Source organism: Sprattus sprattus, assembly GCF_963457725.1.
Source record: "Sprattus sprattus genome assembly, chromosome: 4".
Lineage (NCBI taxonomy): Eukaryota > Metazoa > Chordata > Actinopteri > Clupeiformes > Clupeidae > Sprattus > Sprattus sprattus.
The window spans coordinates 13927860-13947862 of record NC_137923.1 but is presented as its reverse complement, the minus strand read 5'-3'; the positions used below and the strand labels follow the sequence as shown (position 1 = coordinate 13947862).

The window sequence follows — 20003 nt, the reverse complement described above, 5'->3', positions numbered from 1 at the left end:
GTTCCACTGGTGGTCTGAGCTTTTTGCTAACCAGTGCAGGTTTCACTTAATTAGATGAGAGAATCTCAGAATCACAGGGTTAATTGAAAATCACTGTGTAAGGTCACCTTCAATTGATCTTCAGGTCCAGTATTGATCAATTTTTATTTTTATCTTAAGGATCTTAAGGATTTTCATCTGGACCTCTCAAAAGCAAAAAGCAATCACTTTCTGTTCTGTCTTTTTTTTTGGTTTGTTTCATTCAGGTTAAAAGTATTTAGTTAGTCTGCACCTTTAAGACATCTAGGACACTGGAGTTTCATGTATTTCTCTGTGATGCTGCACATGTGGTCTCTCACTCGCTTTGTCCCTTTTCTTCCCCTCCTACTTCAGACCATTTCCACCGTGGTGCTGCTGCAATCTTTCCAACTGGTCCTCTCTCACCCGTTCTGACCAAAATGTAAATACTCATACATATACAGTACTGTGACAGCCTATTTACCTGAAATCCTTATAAAAGCAACCTTATGAGTAAACCCATTAAGGTGTTCTACAGCCAATGCTTTGAATGCTGTCTCTCCATTTTTATCATACCATTTTCGTCTTGTATGTATCATGGAATCTTGATCATGAATATGTGCCACATGCATGCTAATGGGTTCTATCCTGATGCGTGTATGAATTAATCTGCTTGCTTCTGATTCTCTTATCTCCTCCCTTCCCTACTTCCGCATGTGTGTCCTTTCCCCTCTTTATGGCTCAGAGCTCAAGATTTACTGTCTGGCCCAAAGGGATCCAGCGAGCCACTCGCTACTTCATTAACCAGGCCTTCCGCTGCTGTGCCATCTTTATAGTTAATGTTAAACGAGCACCATAACCAATCTCGCTGTTACTTCTCTCTCTCTCTCTCTCTCCCAAGGACTCTCTCTCTCTCTCCCTCCTGCGTTTCCCTCCTGCGCTGGACAGCCGCCAGCTGTGGAGCAGCCGTCTACACAACACACCCTTATTTGGTCTGAGAACTGGCGTTGGGGTCGCTGCTAGCAGAAAATAACTGTCGTTTTGTTGATGAGAGCGCAGACCACACACACCAGTGCAGGAGTGACTGCGATTAAAGCACTGCTCCCTTCACTGAGCTGCACGTTGGCTGGGAGGCATTATGGAGCCTGAGGCTACAAAGGGAAACCTACATCTACAAGGACTGTAGACAAGAGGCTGCATTTTGTAATGGAAAATAAGCATGTTTGTAATCAATGAAAGTGTGAAAACATTTGGTCTGCAAACAAAAGAAAATCGTTGATTAAATAAATAAATGAATGAATGAATGAATGAATGAATGAATGAATGAATGAATGAATAAATGAATGAACCGGAAAAAAGGGAGAAAAAATACAACTGACACAAGAGCAGCTCAGATGTGGGGGAAGGAATAGCTGGGCAGCCAACGTCTCCACGTCTTCAAGGTCTCTCAGGCATGTACAAAAGTCTCTGTTTGCACCCTCTACTACCGTTTTCTCTCGTCTAACACTGAAACACTACAAGGTTCCCCCACCAAGAGGAGGCAAAGAAAGTAGGGAAGACAAAAAAAAAAAACCACGCTATGAAATATTTAGTGAGGGTCCATTTAGAGAGCACCATATGTGTACATAGTGTTCCCTTGGCAAAGTGAGGGAGAGAAAGAGAGAGAGAAGGAAAAACTGAGAAAAGGGGAGCGACAGGCACTAGATTCCTGTAGTGTCTTACACTCACGCACCACTGAGTTCTCTTTTTTCCCCCACCTAAAACTCACAGTTCGGATGCGCACTGTTTCCTTAGATGAGAGCGGCAGCTTAGCGCATCTGCTGCGGTCTCGGAGGGAACGTTTAACATCCACTCTTTCTGCCCTGCTTCTTCTACGCGCACAGCCAGTAACCCGGTTTGACTGTCCGCGTCGGAGTGTAAAACACGGCCCCGTAAACTCGCCCTCCATTCTCTATTAATGGCCTGCAATCTGGCACAAGCTGATAAGCAGATTGCAGTGGGGTCAGATTGAAGACGAAGGGGGGAACCAAATGCTAGTACAGCTTCAGATCGGGCTCCCTTTGGAATGTGACCACAAAAGCCCTTCACTGTCTTCAACATCTGAATTAACCACTAAAGTCAGGTGGTTCCTCTTGCGTTGGGATCACAGCACAGCAGACAGTGATTCAGTTTAGGAAGGAAGGAAGGGAGGAAGCCAACAATACTATCTAATACCAATACCACTATAGCAGAGAACATCCACCAACATCCATTCTCTCATCCTTACCTGTCTTGGGGTTGATGGTGAAGAACCCTTGTGGGTTGCCGCTGGTGATGCGGTAGGACAACTTGTCGCTGGAGCGCGTGTCTGGGTCAAAGGCCTCAATCTGGATGATGGACACGTCCTTGGGTGAGTTTTCCATTGCCGTGGGATAGTAGACAGGCTCTGAGGTCTGTGGTGCGTTGTCGTTCACGTCCTGCACCTCCATGTACACTTCTACGAAGGACGAGAGCGGGACCACACCCCGGTCAGTGGCATATACAGTTAGCCAGTAGTGTGAGGTCGTCTCATGATCAAGGAGCTCCTGGGTGCGGATGACACCTGAAAGTGCAGAGAGGGAAGAAGGGATTTTGAGTTTCTGTGACAAATGAGTTTGTGTGAATGTACCAACATGAAACATGAACCAATTAAGTAATTTTACATGAGTGTGTTCAAATTTATAACCCCTTTCCTTAAAAGACTGACTGTTTTCAAAAGGAAATACACTTTTTTGTGACAGACAAAATATCCTTTCAGTGTTCAATAAACTGCCACGGATGATAGAACCCACATTTACCCGGGACAACAGACTCTTAGCCATCAATTAAATGTTTTGAGAGCAATTTCTGTTATTCTATATATAATAATAATCATTTAACTTTTATGTAATTTTATGTTCAACACAACAATGCATGGACACACATGAACACTATCACTCACAGCCCAACTTTGAGGTATTTTTTTTGTATTTACACTTGCAGCAGCTTACTTCAAGCTGGGTAACTGTACTATGTAACATTGCAAAGCACAGTTCCTGGCCACTGTGTTATGATTTAAAATTTTAACCGAAGTCATCTCGACTGGCCTGAGTCATTCACCACAGGTTAGAGACTTGCACCATGAAACCATGCAGTAAAAGGGGGAAGTAGACAGAGAGGGGGGAAAAGAAAGAGAGAGAGGGAAGGATAGAGAAAGAGAGAAGGAGGACGGGGGAGAGGGAGAGAGAGAGAGACGTTATTGCCAGTCTGCTCAGCTTAGTTTTCAGCTGAGCAAACAAACAGGTCTACACAGATCAGCTGCCGTTGCCTCACAGACACGTATCGATGACTTGAGGAGGGGCGTGAGAGATCGCTGAGCAAACACGAGGCCACAATATGGGCCGTTAATTTTCCCCTCACGACATGCACACACTGACTGGCCCCTTTGTTTTTGGAGGGAGGGGGTAAAACTTCTCATTAAAACACCGTCGTGCCAAGTCGTGAGATCAAATGTTTTTTCACCGAACTTCCCGTTAAGGGCGAGGATCAAGAGTCAATAGCCTCACGTAACCTTGCTGTATGTTTGAATACAAAAAAAAACACTGATATGTAGTCATAAACGTTTAATTCGCTCAAAAAACTCCTGATTACCATCATTGACAGTCATATAATAAGGTAGTGAGCTCACCGCATTGCTCTTTGCAAAGCGTGGGTGTGTTAGCTTTACTGAAAGAGTGGAGGCATGCGGGCACTCCCTGTCCAAAGTTTACGGCGACCTGGATAACCAGGTCCTTCGTTTCCACCCAGTGCACAGGCCACAGATAAAGCCCATCCCATGCTTTTCCAGAACAATCCACCACTGTCACGCATACACCACCTCTCCATAGGCCACCTCCCAGAGTCTTTTGTTAAAAGCACCGTCAGAAAAAGCCCCCACACACGCACGCCCACCCACCCCCTGCACACCACTGGCCCCAGCTCCGTAACTCAATGACTCGCACTGTGGGTTTGTAACAGACTCAGGGGCCAGGAACAGGCCTCAGGGGAACACCACACCAAAAAGAGCCGCCAGTGATGTCTCACTTTCACAGCCCACACCATTCTCCACATCTCTCCACTACCTCTCCCCAGCTCCTTCGTTTTATTTGACTTCTTTCCTCAGTCATTAGTCATCATTATGGTTAACTGAAGCTAGCTCCAGGCTCTTAATAGGTGGACTGGTGAGCCCTAGAAAAACAGATAGCCTACTTAAGCCACATTTCCTCTAGGCAAGGGATGGAGGGGTATAGAATAACTCATACATCTTGCCATGATCCTCTTGATGTTAAAGATTTGGAGTGACAAAAAAAAGACCTACATGTCCATAGATGCGTGAGATTAAGATGAGTAATGGAACACAAAAACACAATATAGGATGCTAAGTGCTATAAATCTGCTCAACAATGAAGTGTGTGTGTGTGTGTGTATGTATGTGTGTGTGTGTGTGTGTGTGTGTGTGTGCGTGCGTGTGTGTGTGTGTGGTGCATGGAGTCCCAAAGAAGGTTGGTAGAACACCAAATGTGCTTGTCCAAGGCAAAGTGTGCACATGGATTGACTGGCTGCAGTTGTGCTCAAGCTGCACTGGGAGATTCTAGAGAGAGCAGTGCAGAGCAGGGAATTGCAAATGTGCTGCATAAATAAGAAATGTGAGTGCCGATCTAACTTGTGGAGAGCAGTAAGGCAGTATGTGAGTGGCAGTGTGTGAGTGAGTGTGTGTCTACATGGCACATTCATTTGGGGGGAGGACCAAAATGAACGTTTGGGCAAGTGAGGAGAATGAGAAAGTCAGAAAATGAAAAAGAGAGAGAGAGAGAGAGAGAGAGAGAGAGAGAGAGAGAGAGAGAGAGAGAGAGAGAGAGAGAGAGAGAGAGAGAGAGGGAGAGTTGGAGGAAGGGAGAGAAAGACAGGCAGATGGGATTGCATAGGGGAGCAGAGGAGATGGAATGGGCTTCACACTAAGGGAGACAGCGTGAGAGAGGAGCGGAAAGGGCAGACCCTGCAGAGAGAGAAGGAGGGATGAAGGGAGGGAGAGAAGGAGCGCAGGAGGACTGGATCAGGGGTTTGAGAATGTGACTGTGGGAGATCCTATGTTAGAAAAAGAATGGCGTAGATGGAGAGTCAAAAGATTCAGTGAGCGAGAATGTCACATACAGAAATATAGAGAGGGGGAACGAGTGACGAGTGAATCAGAGTATAAGGAGAATATAAAGAGATGGTAGAAGAGGGGATAGAGAGAGAGAATGACAGAAAAAGAGTGGTCAAAGAGCAAAGAGAGAGAAACAGGGCCTGTGCCAAGCCTATAGCCATGCTTGAGTGCCTGTCCTTTTGACTAGGGTTGCCTAGATGAGACCTCTCTCTCTCTCTCTCTAAAGCACTTCACTGCTTCACTCCCCAGATACGGCAAAAACGACTTCATATCTTTACCTTTGAGCCATAAAATAACAACTGTCCTCATTTGTCACTCCCTTTAACCAGAAATTAGTTTGGTCAGCTCCTAGTCTGAAACGAGTTATACGACTGAAAACTAGATTTTTGTTTTGCACTTCTTATTTAAATCCTTTATTTTGTAGAATGTAGAAAGCAGCTCTTGACTTTGGGTGTAAACTCAGAATTTCCCCTTCAGTTGTCTTTCTAATCAAAATGCTTTACATTTCAATAGAAGTGTGACGATAGAGGGATTGCCGAAGATAACATCTTTCAGGTTTAAATTCTTAATCATCAACTGAAAAACCGATAAATAAAAGAACAAACTGCTGACTAACACCTCATAAAAAGAATTAATCACAGTCTTCCTGTTTGTTCAGAATTTGGCATGGTATAGCACCTATCTGTACACAGTGATTCACTCTGTACATAAGACACTCCAGGTATTTGGCCACACCTGTAAAACAGCACTGATGCAGGAAGCTAGAAAACCTGCCCTTGGGGAGTTAGAAGACAAAAAGACTGTCTGCCTTTGACTGTCTTTGGTTTGTCTGTTCATCTTTCACCCCCAGGCTAGATTTTTCACAGCCACCCGTCCCCAGATTCACCACTCCATTGGGAGCTGCCAGCACCTAGACGACACGTCAGACTTCTCATGCATGTACTTGTCTGTGTTTATTGGTATAGCCTGCTTAAAATCTGTTTGTATTGATACCATCATTTCAACTTGTAAAAAAAGTAGGGAAAGAATAGAAGCGAATAGAATGTATTTATTTGTCATTACACAAGCGCAACGAAATCGAGGTGGTAGGAAGGAGATAGGAAGAGGGAGAAGCATGAGCGAGGGACTAGGAAAACAGAGGTGAGAGATGCAGCATGGTGGGAGAGACAGACAGAGGGATAATAGAATGAGAGGGACAGAGACAATGAATGTGAGCAGGACTGGGACAGAGTGAGGGGGCAGAGAGAGTCGGTAGTGAGGAAGAGAAAGAGCAAAGAATAAGAGGCCAACAGCATTGAAAGAGAAGAAAAAAATGAGGGATTGAGGGAGGGCCCCAAACGCATCATCCATAATGAGAGTGGTGAGTGCATCAGGAGCTTACATGAGGAACTGTGCCAGGGCACCATTTTAGCTCACAGCAGGGAAGACTCTGCACGCCTATCTTCTGGGCGAGGGCGATCAGAGGCCGACAATGTCAGCAGTTAACGGCAACCCGCTCCCTACCGAGTAGCCAAACCATGGCACGCTAGTATTAGGCCAAACAATGTGAGAGGAAGGGAAAACTGCACACAGAGAAAAAACATGCGCACACACTCCAATTTGTACACATAAAGTGAGAAACATAGTGCCTGAGGTATCGTTCACTCCACTCATCCACTCCCCCCCCCCGCAAACACACACACACACATCTCACAAATATGCATGGGGGATGTTGCAGCACCATGGCAAAGCTTCAGTTTGAGAGACTGCATATTGTACGCATATTAAAAGCTGGCAATTGAAACAAATTAGAAAGCCAAAAAGATTACCGGTTGTCAAAAGAGGATTACGATTCGCAAAATCCTGTTTATCCCCCTGTTCTCATTTTCCTACGGCAGCAACTCCGTTTCCAAAACTGAGTCAATATCATATTTTTCTGGCAATAAAAATAGCTTGTCTGTAATAAGCATTAACACCAAAGAGACTGATCTATGTTTCATACTGTCTTCTGTCTTCTTCCAACTCAGCATGACTAAACTTTCTTTCTAGCCGTTTCCATCTGACCTCAGCAGGCAGACACTCTGGCAGGATTAAGTTAATTCAACCTGAGATCACAAAGTGTAGGGAGAGAGTGTGAGCATTTGAAAGGGCTGGAGGGCAGCAGGTTTCAGTGGCAATGCTGGGCCTGTGTTCTCCGGGTCTGCAGGGGAATAGAGGCTTTCTTTGAACTAGGCTGGCTAATTCTGTACTCCCGTTCTCTACATTCCTCAACCTTCTTAGGCCTCCTTCTGCCTCACATGCTTACATAAACTCTCAGTGAGCTCTCTCTCTCTCTCTCTCTCTCTCTTTTCCCCCTTTCTTTTCCACAGCCTGGCAAAATATTTGAAATTCCTCCACTGTGGAGAGCCTGGTGTATTAAAGGCAGTCCTAAGCTAAGCTCTCCATACCCCCGCAACTTAAATCATATCATTCCCTCAGTTCCCAGAGTTTTCAGAAGCTCAAAAGTAACCCTGATCTTCAACATAAGTATTAATGCCTGAAACTTTTGAAAAATGTAATAGACTGAAGTGCAGCCACAGCGTGTGTCGGGGAGGGGGGGGGCTGCAGAGCAATATCCAATCATCTCTAAAAGATTTGTGATGTTTCATTACTTCGTAAAATTACGAAGCATAGCCTACTAGTTGAGGGAAGATCATACGCAACAACTCTAAAGAGCACACTGGACTCTATAGAAGGAATCATGATCTGAACTGGAACTTTTTTTGGCAATATAGCTGTATTCAAACAAAAGGGTTGGGAGAAAGATAAAAACCCTGAGACTCAACTGAGGAAACCAACTTCTCTCCAACAGACTGAGTATGACTTCTGATATGCATGTCTGTCACACAATGGCAGCCAAGTCACACCACCACACCCCACCTTATCTCCCAGATATCCTCACCCGGAGAGATTAGCATCGGGAGAAAGCCTCTCAGTTTGAGCTGCAGTCCATATCCACCTCATGTATCAGCATGTGTTGTGTGCAGCCACTGTTAGCACAAGCAGCCATATCAACAGCTGGCCCATGGAAAGCAGTGCTTTAGACAGACAAAATCATTTCCCCAGCTTAACAATGTAGAGCACTGTGCCTTGCTCCATATATCACCCTAATCTTATCTTCTTTAAAGCGATATGGAGGGGTAGGGGAGGACTAACAGCCCCCCCATTTAGTAAAAACGCATTATCAACTGTACACTAATGTTTCAACTTATGGTAGAGACTAGAAATCGCTAGAGTTCATATGGACAGAGAAAAGCAAACCCTAGCCACTGAATGTGTGGAATGGGAGGAGAGAAGAAAAAAATCTTGAATGAAAGAAGGGGAGTGATGCAATTAGAACATGCCTGGTGGGATTCTCTTTTCTCTCTCTCACTCTCTGCCTCTATATTCTGACTTTAGCCTGTTAATTCCAGTCCAGAGAGCCTTTTGGGACATGCCCAGACAGCTCCCATTGTCATTGCATCCCACTGTTTTTGTATGGGGCCTCGAAGCAAAGCTGCTGGATGAACCGCCTGCTTTAATATCACATTATTATTTAAGTCCTACCACCTTTTGGCCCTTTGGGGGGGTTGAGGAGAACCCAGTTTCCTTGATACTCCCCCCCCACCCCTCATCCCCTTTCACACCCCCCAACACACCGCATTTTATGCCCTTTACTGCAATACTTTCAGGAATAGAAAAATAGTTCTCCATTTCTCTTGAAATAACCACACCGATATTGTCAGGGCTTTGCCGATTACAGTTTGACCTGAAAGTCAACTTCTGTCTTTTTCTCTATCTTCTTCCTTTATCGCTCACTTTCTCTCTCTTTCTAGAGAGGGACCCGGATAACATGAAGGAGCGAGTATATGTTCAAAAGCTGGCAAGCCACTGACATTTTGAGAGCCCCAGTTTTTTCTCCTCTCCGTCCCCTGCTATTTATAACCTCTCTCCTGTGTATTTTTGCCTCAATCAAAGGACCTCAGAATATGCCCAAGTGGTAGGAGGCCTTACTTGAACTAAGTGTACCTACTACAGCAAATGCTCTAGCCACAGCACATCTCAATACTCATGCCCCAAGTGACACCCTTGGGTGTACCCACAGACCAATCTGTTGTGCTGTTGTGCCACAATGCTGGCTGGTTGATATTTCAGTAGACATGTGGTGGGATATTCCTGTTTTTGTTACAGGGCAACAATGCAGAAATAAATAAAACAGGGAACATTTGTCTTCATCACTCATTGTTAGGGGCTTTTAGTGGTGTTGCTGTCAACTCACTGTGGGCATCCTAAGACCCTTATTGTGGCAAAAAAATGACTTGCACTGTTCAGTCGAACAGACTTAAAAAGTCAATGCATACAGTTCCGCATGAGTGGGTCTTTCAATGTAAATGCAGAGCCCCCTCAACACATGCGCTTGTTCTGCCAAGCTCTGTTAACGTTATCCTTTATCAATGTCACCCCAACATTACCAGAAATAAGACAATCAAACGATTTGATGTAGCCTAGTCTTATGTGAGGCATAACATAGGGCCAATGGTTTTCCGTTTCAAAATAATGCATTTTCCTTTTTTTGTTGTTACTTCAGTTTTTTTTCTCCGTTTCATTTTGTTCACCCTGAGGTAGATTGATGGCTTAAAATGAGTGAATACTACGTGCCCTTCTGAGATTGTTGTTTGCCAGCCATCAACTGAACATTTTTTGTTTTAAATGCGATTGGGAAGACGAGCAAATGAATGTGACTGAATGTGGCTGTAGCAAGGTGTGTGTGTGTCAACTGTTGAAAAGGGGGGCGTGGCCGGAGCAGAATTCAGCACAGACGTGAAATTTCCTGACTGCTTTTGTTTTTCAATTAATGTTTGTACATCGTTGCGATCGTTGTTGTGTTTATTTAAAAAAAAATCAGTCTTAAAGGGTAAAATACAGGGGGTTTTGGGCAATTTCCATGCACAAAATTATGTTTCCGTTTGAAATGTTGCAATTCCGTTTCAAATGGTCCATTCCGCGAATTCCGTCCGTTTTCCGTTATCGCGGAAAACCATTGGCCCTAATAACACCACCTCATTCATTTAGAAAAATCAAAGATCAATAAATTACAGAAGGTGTCTGGATATTTTCTTACACAAATCTCACAAACGTTTGACAATGGTTGCTGCTCACAGAAGACTTGGGCTCTTTCTCCCTCGCCTGAACCATGGACCTGATCTGGTAGCATTAACATAACAAGAGTTAATTTGCAATCAAGGCTAAAGCATCTGCACGAGGTATACAGGGCCCAAAAAAAGATTTAATGGGCTGAGAGAGCAACAAACTTTTAACAGGGGGGAAGTGTGCCTTTCATTTAACACCCTACAATCAACTTCAGGGCTGCTTCACATTCCTGGTCTGGTCGTCCAGGCAACGTTCCTCAAGCAAAGATTATTTGGAAGTCATGTGTGTCTGTTCAGACAGTGGAGAAAAAAGTCACACTTTCAACGCTAAATTATGTTTACCATTCAAGGCCATCAAAAAGAGAAAATACATTTTAGTTGAGACTAGGCACTTCCGTTCAGTCAATCTCATGGGAACGTAAGGTAGACAGCCACCTCCTACCTTCCCCCTTTACCCTCCCACCTTCCATGCTCTTTCTCTCTCTCGCTCTCTCTCCCCCTTCTCTTTTTACCCCCTCCCTCTCACAGTCTGGGATCTGGAGGCAGTCAAACATGAAAAGACAAACCATTCAGCACATGCCTCTCTTATCTGGCATCACTGAGAGACTCAGCCTACCTCGCTTTGCCCAGGAAGGGCAATGGGGTGACAGGACTGTAGAGACGGTGGGGTGGAAGTGTGGGTGTGTGATGTGGAGTGTTCTTCCAAGAGGAAAAGCACACTTGCAGTGTTTTGTCATTACATGTCAAACTATTTCATCCAGCTCCACAAAGCCCTTCTTTCATTGTGCTGTTTTGACACAAGTTGAAGCAAAAGGGCAATGCACACATTATCCAATAAGCAAAGGGCACTGCATATGTTAGCCAATGAGCAATTTGGACTGAGGAAGAAGCAATTGCACATAGACCCAAGCATAGTCTCTTGACTGTTACAACAAAATCATGTGCCGCACTGTTCCTCTCATTAGCATCATTAAAACGGCAAAGCCATTTTGAGCAATTGCAAAAGTCAAAGGGAGGCTTTATTTCCCACACGTACCCACTCCATCCCTCCACCCCTTCTTGCTAGACCCACACACCCACCCCTTATGCTCTTATCAGCCTGTGCTCCAGAGGAGTGCACATTGCTTTATCGCATCTTGCTTGTTTGACTTGGTTTGAAATTTCATGCTGACTTCATTAAGGAGTTTGAACAAAGCAAAAGAAGAAAATTAACAGTTCTTGGAAGACAAACAAGTACAGAGGGGAAAAAAAACAGGCACATCTCGGCCTCTGAGGGAAAAGAAGAGAAGGCAGCTTTCTGAGAAAACAAAAGGAGGGTTGGAATGGAAAAGCATGCTTAATTGAACACATAGGAGATCAGACAATGCCCTGACCTCAAATGTCAGCAGTCAATCCGTTCGTGCAAATAAAGACCTAATGAATAAACTGAAAATAAGGTGCACTCTCTCATTCTGCCTTTTGCCTGTGGTGCAACTGCTACCCCCACGTCACCACAGATTGGGCACAGCCAAACACTAACAACATCCTCCACCCAAACCTACTCCTGTCTAAGCAGCTCCAGATGTTGATGTCGGTCAAGAGTTTTCCCCCAATCTTGGTTATTTTTTACCCCCCCCCCCCCCCCCCCCTTCTTGCAGTGGTAATGCTAGACAACTTATCAATTATGTACGAGTAGACACAGCAGCAGCAGACCGACACAGAACAGCTTTCCTCAGCATTTTGATGACAGCCACTCTTATTTGGGTCAATCATCCTTACCTTTGACAAAGCTGTTCGCCTGACCTTTCTAAACCCTGAGCAATCTAGTTCTCCTTGGACTCCCCCAGCAATAGCTCTCCCTGCTTGCTTGTTCACCCACCATTTCGAGACCCGTCTATTTATTCCTTGTTTTCACCAGAGGTTTATTAAATAAAGCAGGCGGATTCCATGCGTGGCTCTGGCGACATCAATCAAGTTAGCGGCATACCTTGCTGGCCCCTGTTTGTGTCAGGCACTGCCATTAACTCAATTACCTTTGCAGTCTGTCTGTGCACACATCAGGGCCAAAATTAGCCCAGGGTGCACACTAAATCTCAGCAGGGCTCCACATATCCCCCAGCTTTAAACACATTTGTGTGATCTGCAGAGGTAAACACAACTGCCTGAGGTTCACTAGATTTCAAACCATAAGCTTGACAGACCATGCCAGCCACTGAGGGTGCCAAAAGTGAAGAACAGCAAAAACAAAAAAATAAATAACCTGCTTCAAAGTTTAAAAAAAAGGGTTTTCTGCTAAGCTTATCTTGGCAAAATTTGAGAAATTACTAATGTTATTTCCACTGCATTTTTGAGTGCACAGAGACCAGAACATGCTAAATCATAATCATGCCTCTGAGGAACCCGAGGTTACATGGGATATAGTTTCGTCTTTCCTCTGTTTACTAAAATACATTAAGCAGGAATAAGGCCTAAATATAAGGATGGGATGGAGCTGTAAAAAAACGGGGGAAATAGCTATTCCCCACATAAATATGAGGTGAGGTGGTTTTTAGAGTAGGCTCTGGAGAACTTTTCATTTACACATTCCTTCCTTCTCCACTCCTTGAGCCCTGAGGCTTGCAGAACAAGAGAATGAAACGGATAAATAAAGACTGCACGTGGAGAACACAGGAGTCCAGAGCCGTTAAGTAAACCAGCCACAGATGTGTTGGGTCTTCCTTGGGTACACTTCTCATAAAACAATTTTAAAGTTGGAGGTGTGTGTGGCAGTCTGGACAGTATTGAATGTCTAGGGGAGCGCTTGCTATATTGTTGCTGGACATCTGTTTGTTTATCTGCTCTTGTTAGTCTGCATCTTCTACCCCAACCACCACCCCACAGTAGTTAAGGAATAAGGAATGACTCCACAGCTACATCACAGAACTAACCCCCAGGCTAGCACTGTAAGACTAATCTGTTAGAAATGTAATCTTTCAGCCACATGTGGCAGCCCCCTGCCACCCACCCCCCATCCAGACCTATGTCATCCCAAGAGAGCACTCTTCCCCTCAGGCATATTTGCTTTGCTACCGGCACTGGCTGTGATCCCTAACAATGGCAGCTCAAACCAAGGCAATCCTATCGTTGCAATTACAGATAAATCACTTTGAGGAGGGCGCAGAGGTGGAGGGCCGACCCGGAAGAGCAGGTCAGGGCTGCTGGTGACCTGTATCCTTTTCACAAGGAACTGGGGGATGGGTGGGGGGAGGGGCATAGGAAAGGGACAGGGGGGATAAGGGGTGGTCCCAGCCAAAAACCTAAGCCACTCAAATGTCCTTTAGTTCTAGGTGTATCGTGTAACAGGCCCTTTCTGTGAATTGCAGTCAATGTCACCACACAAACTAGCTAACCTCATTCCAGAGTGGACATGTGAGAATACTCGCCCAACTAAGGGTACATTTTCAGAAAGCAGACACCCTTTGGTGGATTGGGGCTCAAGCCAAGTTTAAACCAATCTCAGCTGAGTTTCAAATTGGATGAAAGAATAAATGATAGAAAAAAGCTGCACGTCAGTTCTCAACAATGTACCCTTGCAAGCATCATTTAGGCTTATTTTTTCAACCTCTTTGAACAACAAGGAGAAAATGATCAATAACCATCTTGTGAATAAAGCACAACACCATCACCATAAGACTGGACCAGAACAATAGCTGACAGATGGCCCTGAAGGGGTGAAGCTCCAGTCTGGCTCATCCTGTCATGCTAAATTTACCAGCAAAGAAAGTGATATTTCCCCAAAGGTTCACAGCAGACGCTGGTAATTTACTCTTGTTAATGAAGAGCTAGCGTCCGTCTCTGTCCATCTAATTTCTCCATGCATTTCATTTAACATTACTGAGGTCTCCAATGATCCTGTCATGCTAAAACTCTTTGAAGGGCTTTAATTACTTTAAAAAGTTTTTTTCTTTTCTTAAAAACTGAGGAATGTGAAAACTATGCCTACATACACTGAAAGGTTGATGTTTTATGTATGAACTTTTACAGGCTTACTTTTACATTAAAGAGGAGCCTATATTGGAGCGCAGAAATATACTTAAAGGAGAGAAAATTCTGACATTAAGCTACTGGGATTATGGTAATTCAATGCATATTTCAAAAGTGCAGCAAGAACTAGACCTAACTTAAAACCAGTAGCTTTCTGTGACAAAGAGACTGTTTGAATTGCAGAATGATTATTTAAAGCCCAAGACACAGGTGTTGCTGCAGTTGTCAGCAGCTGAGAGAAATATTAATACATTCTTTGTACGGCCTGAATGGGGTTGTTTCTTGACATTTGACAAGGAAATGAGAGCAGTGTGATTTTGATTCCGATAACTTCCTTGGACCCTCACTGACAAAAACACCAGTCTGTGCCCTAAATTCTGACATATACAATTCCAATTACAGGTAACCATACCCAGTCCACTTAGATAGAGGTCTGACAAATGTTTTTCAGGAATAAAAATGGTGAGAGAGAAATTGTGGAGAAGAGAAAAATTGTGCTACAATCCTCTAAATACCCCGGCAACTAGTTCAGAATGGCTACGGCAGGTCTAAAGAGACCGCTGCTCCATCTGTTCCTACCATCATTTTTCTCCTTTCAGAGAAAAAAAGAAAGCCGGGAGTCAGGAAGCTGATCATGTCTCTTTGAAACTCCATGGCTTAAATGTTTGCGAGAACACACAATTATTCTCCCCATTTTCACAGCCTGCGAAGCTAGCATTTTGTATTTTGCTGGCAAAATACAAGAGCAGGCTTAGGATATAATGCAAAACTGCAACTTTTACTAGATTATTCAGACAGCCAGTGGAAAAAGTAACATTTACTCACCAGTCTCTTCATCGATGGAGAATATCCCGAGGCCTGAGCCATCCCTTATGGAGTACCGCACCTCGCCATCTATGCCTTTATCCTCATCCTGAGCAGACACTTTCATCACTGAAGTACCGATCGGCGCATCTTCTTTGATAAATCCTTTATTCACAAACGACGGGAACCAAGGCCGGTACAGGTTTTCATTCACATCCACCACCTCAACCTCAATATGGCAGGTAGAAGAAAGGGACATTGGCTTTCCTTTATCCTTGGCCCTTGCCGTGAGGCTGTATACCTGCTTCTTCTCATAGTCCAGGTTCTGAACAATGCGCACAGCCCCGCTGAGTTTGTCAACTTCAAATTTCCCTTCTCCATTGTCCACCAGACTGTATCGTACCTGGCTAGAAGGACCGACATCAGGGTCATGGGCCTCCAGCCACATAATCACAGTGCCAATGGGAAGATCCTCACGTACCTTTACCCGGTAGTTGGGTGGGATGAACTTTGGGGGGTTGTCATTGACATCTTCCAGAACAATTTTGAGCAACACGGTTGACACAAGTTGTGGTTCAGCAGTGGCTTGGTCGCGTGCCGCGATGCGCAGTGTGAAACTCGGGTTTACTTCACGATCCAGAGGCTTCTTTACACTCACAACACCAGTCTCCTCATCGATAGCAAATTGACTAGTGTCAGCCAAAATAGAGTACCTGACCACCCCATGATCTCCAAGGTCCTTATCTTTTGCCTCCACCTGAATGATTTCAGTCCCTACTGCTATACTCTCACTAATTTCTACAAAGTAACTATCCTGAAGGAACTGTGGGACATTATCATTAGCATCAAGTATCTTAATATCTAAGAGGCGTGATGAAGACTTCTGAGGTATCCCTAGGTCGTACACAGTGATGTTAAGAGTGTAGTGATCATTAGTCTCGCGGTCTAGGGGTGCATACACTTGGAGCCAACCAGTATCCATCTCTACCACAAAGCGGCTTTCAGAATCACCCCCAGAGATGACATAAACTAGTTTTCCATTGAAACCGCTGTCCGCATCTGATGCTGAGAGATGCACAATCCTAGCCCCAACTGGCAGATCCTCTTTCATCTCAATTACACTGGGAAAAGGGTCCGTGAACAGAGGAGCGAAGCGGTTCACTGAGTGAGTGTCTAAAAAGTTTTCTTCAACTTCCACCTGACTATGGATTTTACTTCCTTGAAGCAGCTTCTCAGCCAGCATTGTGGCAACACCGGTGTCAATGCATTTGACATGAACTGGCTTGTGTGAAGTTATGACAGTGATGTTCATTGCCACTGGCTGTGTTTCATGCTCTCCATCACTAGCAATGATTAGTAACCTATGAAAGGAGACTTTCGCTGCCTCACCATCAGTCAAAGGGTGTCTCAGGGAAAGGACCCCGGAGTTGGGGTTCAAATCAAAGAGATCCAAGTCGTTACCTGCTTTAATTCTGTACCTTACAAGCTGCAGCTCATCAGCATCAATGGCAGACACTGTTGTTATCTGCTCACCAACACCGTGGTCCCTTGGCACAGTAACATCACAGTCAACATTCTCAAAAAGTGGTTTGTTGTCATTTTGATTGTTCAAAGTGATTGTGACCGACGACTCCACCTCACGGCGGAAAGGAGTACCCCAGTCTGAGGCCCGTACCTTCAAATTGTAAATCCGGGGCATAAGCTCATAATCAAGTTGTTCTGAGGTGCTGATGACCCCTGAAAAATAGTCAATGATGAAAGGCTGAGGGTTCGCATTAGCGATGCTGTATGTCACATACCCATTTTCACCACTGTCCAAATCAGTTGCCTTCACGGTCAGCACACTCGTACCTACAGGCATGTTCTCATCCACGCCGGCCTTGTATGAGGTCTGCTGGAATTCCGGGGCATTGTTGTTGACATCTGTGACATCAACAATGACCTTAGTAGCTGCATTTTTATCGCTAGTGACAACTTCAAGCTCAAACTTGGAGGCATAATCAGCACGGATGGGTCCGGCAGTTGTGATAAGGCCAGACTCTGGGTTAATGGCAAAAAGATTTTTCTCTATCTTGTGCCTGAATGCATATTTCACATGTGGATATTTTGGCACAGCTGTGACCATAACAACTGGTGTGTGGAGAGGTGCAAATTCGCTGATGTTGACGCGGTAAACAGCCCTCTCGAATTTGGGGGGTCCCACTTTGAACTGTGGGGATGTGACATGAATAACTTTAGCAGATGAAAACTGGGGAGGATTTCCTTTGTCCTTTGCTTGCAGAGTGAGGTTGTATCCAAACGGCTGACTGTCCCAGTCTACGTCCTTAACTGCTTTGATTTTGTATTCCTTGCTCCCAGGACTAGTCCGCATGGCCTTGAACTGCTGGAGGGGATCCCCGGCAACAACACTGAGTGATGCAATCTCCCCATTGGCACCCTGATCTCCATCCTCCACTGTGACTATGGCATAAGTAGGGTCTTTGTCTGTGCCTGAGGGGGCCAAGGTGACAGCTGTGATGACTGGGGCATGCTCATTGGCCTGCTCTACTCTTATCATCAACTTAGCCATGCTACTGAAGCCACTGCTCCCATACAGCTTCATGCCCCGGTCCACCGCCAGGATCTCCAGTTCATACAACTTGGTTTCAGAATAATCCAGCTTTCCAGTGAGTGTCACAACCCCACTGGTGGGGTGTACAGCGAACATATCAGTCCACTCCCTGAAGCTGAAGTAGTACTCGCCATTAGTCCCGATGTCAGCATCAGTGGCGGTGACCTTGGCCACACTGGTCCTGATGGCGGTGTTCTCTGGTAGGGAGATGCTGTAGGAGGTGGGTGAGAAGAGAGGCCTCAAGTCATTGGTGTCCAGCACCGTAACTTGGACTCTGGTGCGTGCCTCAGCATTGGTATTCTTCTCCACAGCCTTGATGGTGAGCACATAGTGGTCTCTAACCTCCCGGTTGAGAATGGCGCTGCTCCCACCTTTGGTCCTTATTCGCAGGAAACTGAAGTCCCCTAACATGTAATCCTCAGCTTTGAACAGGTTCTCGTTGTCTCCTGACACAATCTTGTACCGTATTTCCCATCTTGGGTCTGTGACATAAATGCCCATTTTTACTGGACTTTCTAAATATGTCTTAGCAGCTGAGTTCTCGTATATGGTGGCATTGTAAACAGAGTGGGTGAACTGTACAGGCAATGCTGTCTCTCCCAGCCTTTGGTTTGCTATGCAGCCACAGAAGAGCTGCAAGAGCACTGAAAGTACTGAAGTCAAGTGAATCCCCATGATGGCTGAGTGTTCTTCACCAAACCACCTACAAACAAAAGATAGGGGGGGGAACATTAGGATCTCTCTGGCTTTCCTGCAATCTCTGATGAGTTACAGTTTAAACTGTCAAATGCAAGTAAAGTAGTACAATTTGAATTAATAAATTAGTAAATTATTAATGTCAACTACAATGTTACAAACAATTCATATTACATTTTTTGTAAACTGCACTGATAACACAAATCAGGTAGGCTATAGTGGTAGCCTAAATCAGCCCATCAGAGCAAAGACAGATAGACTTTATTTTTAAACCAACCCTATTTATACATTCTAAGAAATCAAAATTGCTACCTAGTGTAAAGACACACAACACAGTCAGGTTTTTTTTCCCCCCACGTAATTTCTCTAGCAGTTAAACTGATATGTGAATCGCTCCGTTGCAATCTCAAGCTCACGGTTAAGCGCTATAACGGCTTCTGTGACTTACGCAGATCAGGGAATACGCAGCCAGACTTTTCAAGAATAAAAACAAAAGTAGACGGAGATATTCGCTTTCCATGTCTACCTCACCGAAAACCCTGCTTATGCATAGCTTTTCCTCAGCATGAGCTGACGTCGGTGCATTGACAAACCAAATGCATCGGATTTCAGTGCATACACATACTAACCTTTCAATAGATCGTGCAATATCTATCAAACCCATTATATATCAAAGTAGGGTAAAATATGCATTAATTACACGTATCATTGTACATTTCGTGTGTCTTTGCGATTCTGAGATCGGCGCAGCAATCTGTTAAGCTGAAATATTCAGAGCTTGGGTTACAAGCCTCCCATTAACGGCAAAGCTTTGATAAATGCAGTGAAATACTTTGAGAGACTACGGCGGATAGCAACTGGCCTGCCAGCATGTAAAAATACCCTGCTCATTCTTACGTTTCAAAAACTATCTCCAGTGATACGAATCTACGGGCCAGTTCTATATCAGACACTGGGGCCCTCTCAGGAGTTGTGAGCTGGCATGTCCACTGTCTGCTTGGCGGGGTTAAAATAAACATAACTTTGGAGCACACCCGTTGCAGAATGGAATGGAAGGCAAAAGTGGTGGCCTTTCATAGATAACGACAAAAGTCTATGCATTTCACCTTATAGTATTGCAACAGAAGTGTAGGGTTTTCCCGGCTTCTTAATTTGCTGCCGAAATATACTACACGATATGCATTAGTATTGTAGTAAAAAATAGTTAGCGTTAGTTAGCTAGCCAGCTAAACTAGAGTATACGTGCTCTCTTGACTGCAGGTTAAGTTTGAGATTCAATCATATCGATAGTTAAATAATGCGCATGGGTTGTAGTGTTGGATACAGATTTTTTTATTTATTTTTAATCGGTGGGTGCATTATACTTCAACAGATTTAGATGAAAAAGCAGTCACAAAGCAATCCTTAAAGAGAAGGAAGGTATGCAATTGTGCCCTAAGAAATTAACTTTAACACGACAATAACCACAAATCAATGCTATATTTTCGGTTGTCTCCGTTTACAATTCCAGACATACGTTAAGATCAACCACTCAAACGAATATACTTAACAAATAACTAAAGAT

General features: G+C 44.5%; 1 protein-coding gene across 3 annotated transcripts in view; it reads right to left on the bottom strand.

Annotated features, from left to right (window-relative positions):
- Window positions 1-20003, bottom strand: part of fat1a (FAT atypical cadherin 1a) — a 75948-nt gene that overhangs the window by 55480 nt on the left and 465 nt on the right. For all 3 annotated transcript variants that reach the window (XM_080837680.1, XM_080837681.1, XM_080837682.1), the window contains exons 2-3: window positions 15154-18446; window positions 2264-2578 (exon numbers count right to left, since the gene is read on the bottom strand). In XM_080837680.1, coding sequence (XP_080693806.1) covers window positions 2264-2578; window positions 15154-18418 — 3580 coding nt within the window. In that variant the 5' untranslated portion in view covers window positions 18419-18446. The remainder of the gene's footprint in view (window positions 1-2263; window positions 2579-15153; window positions 18447-20003) is intronic.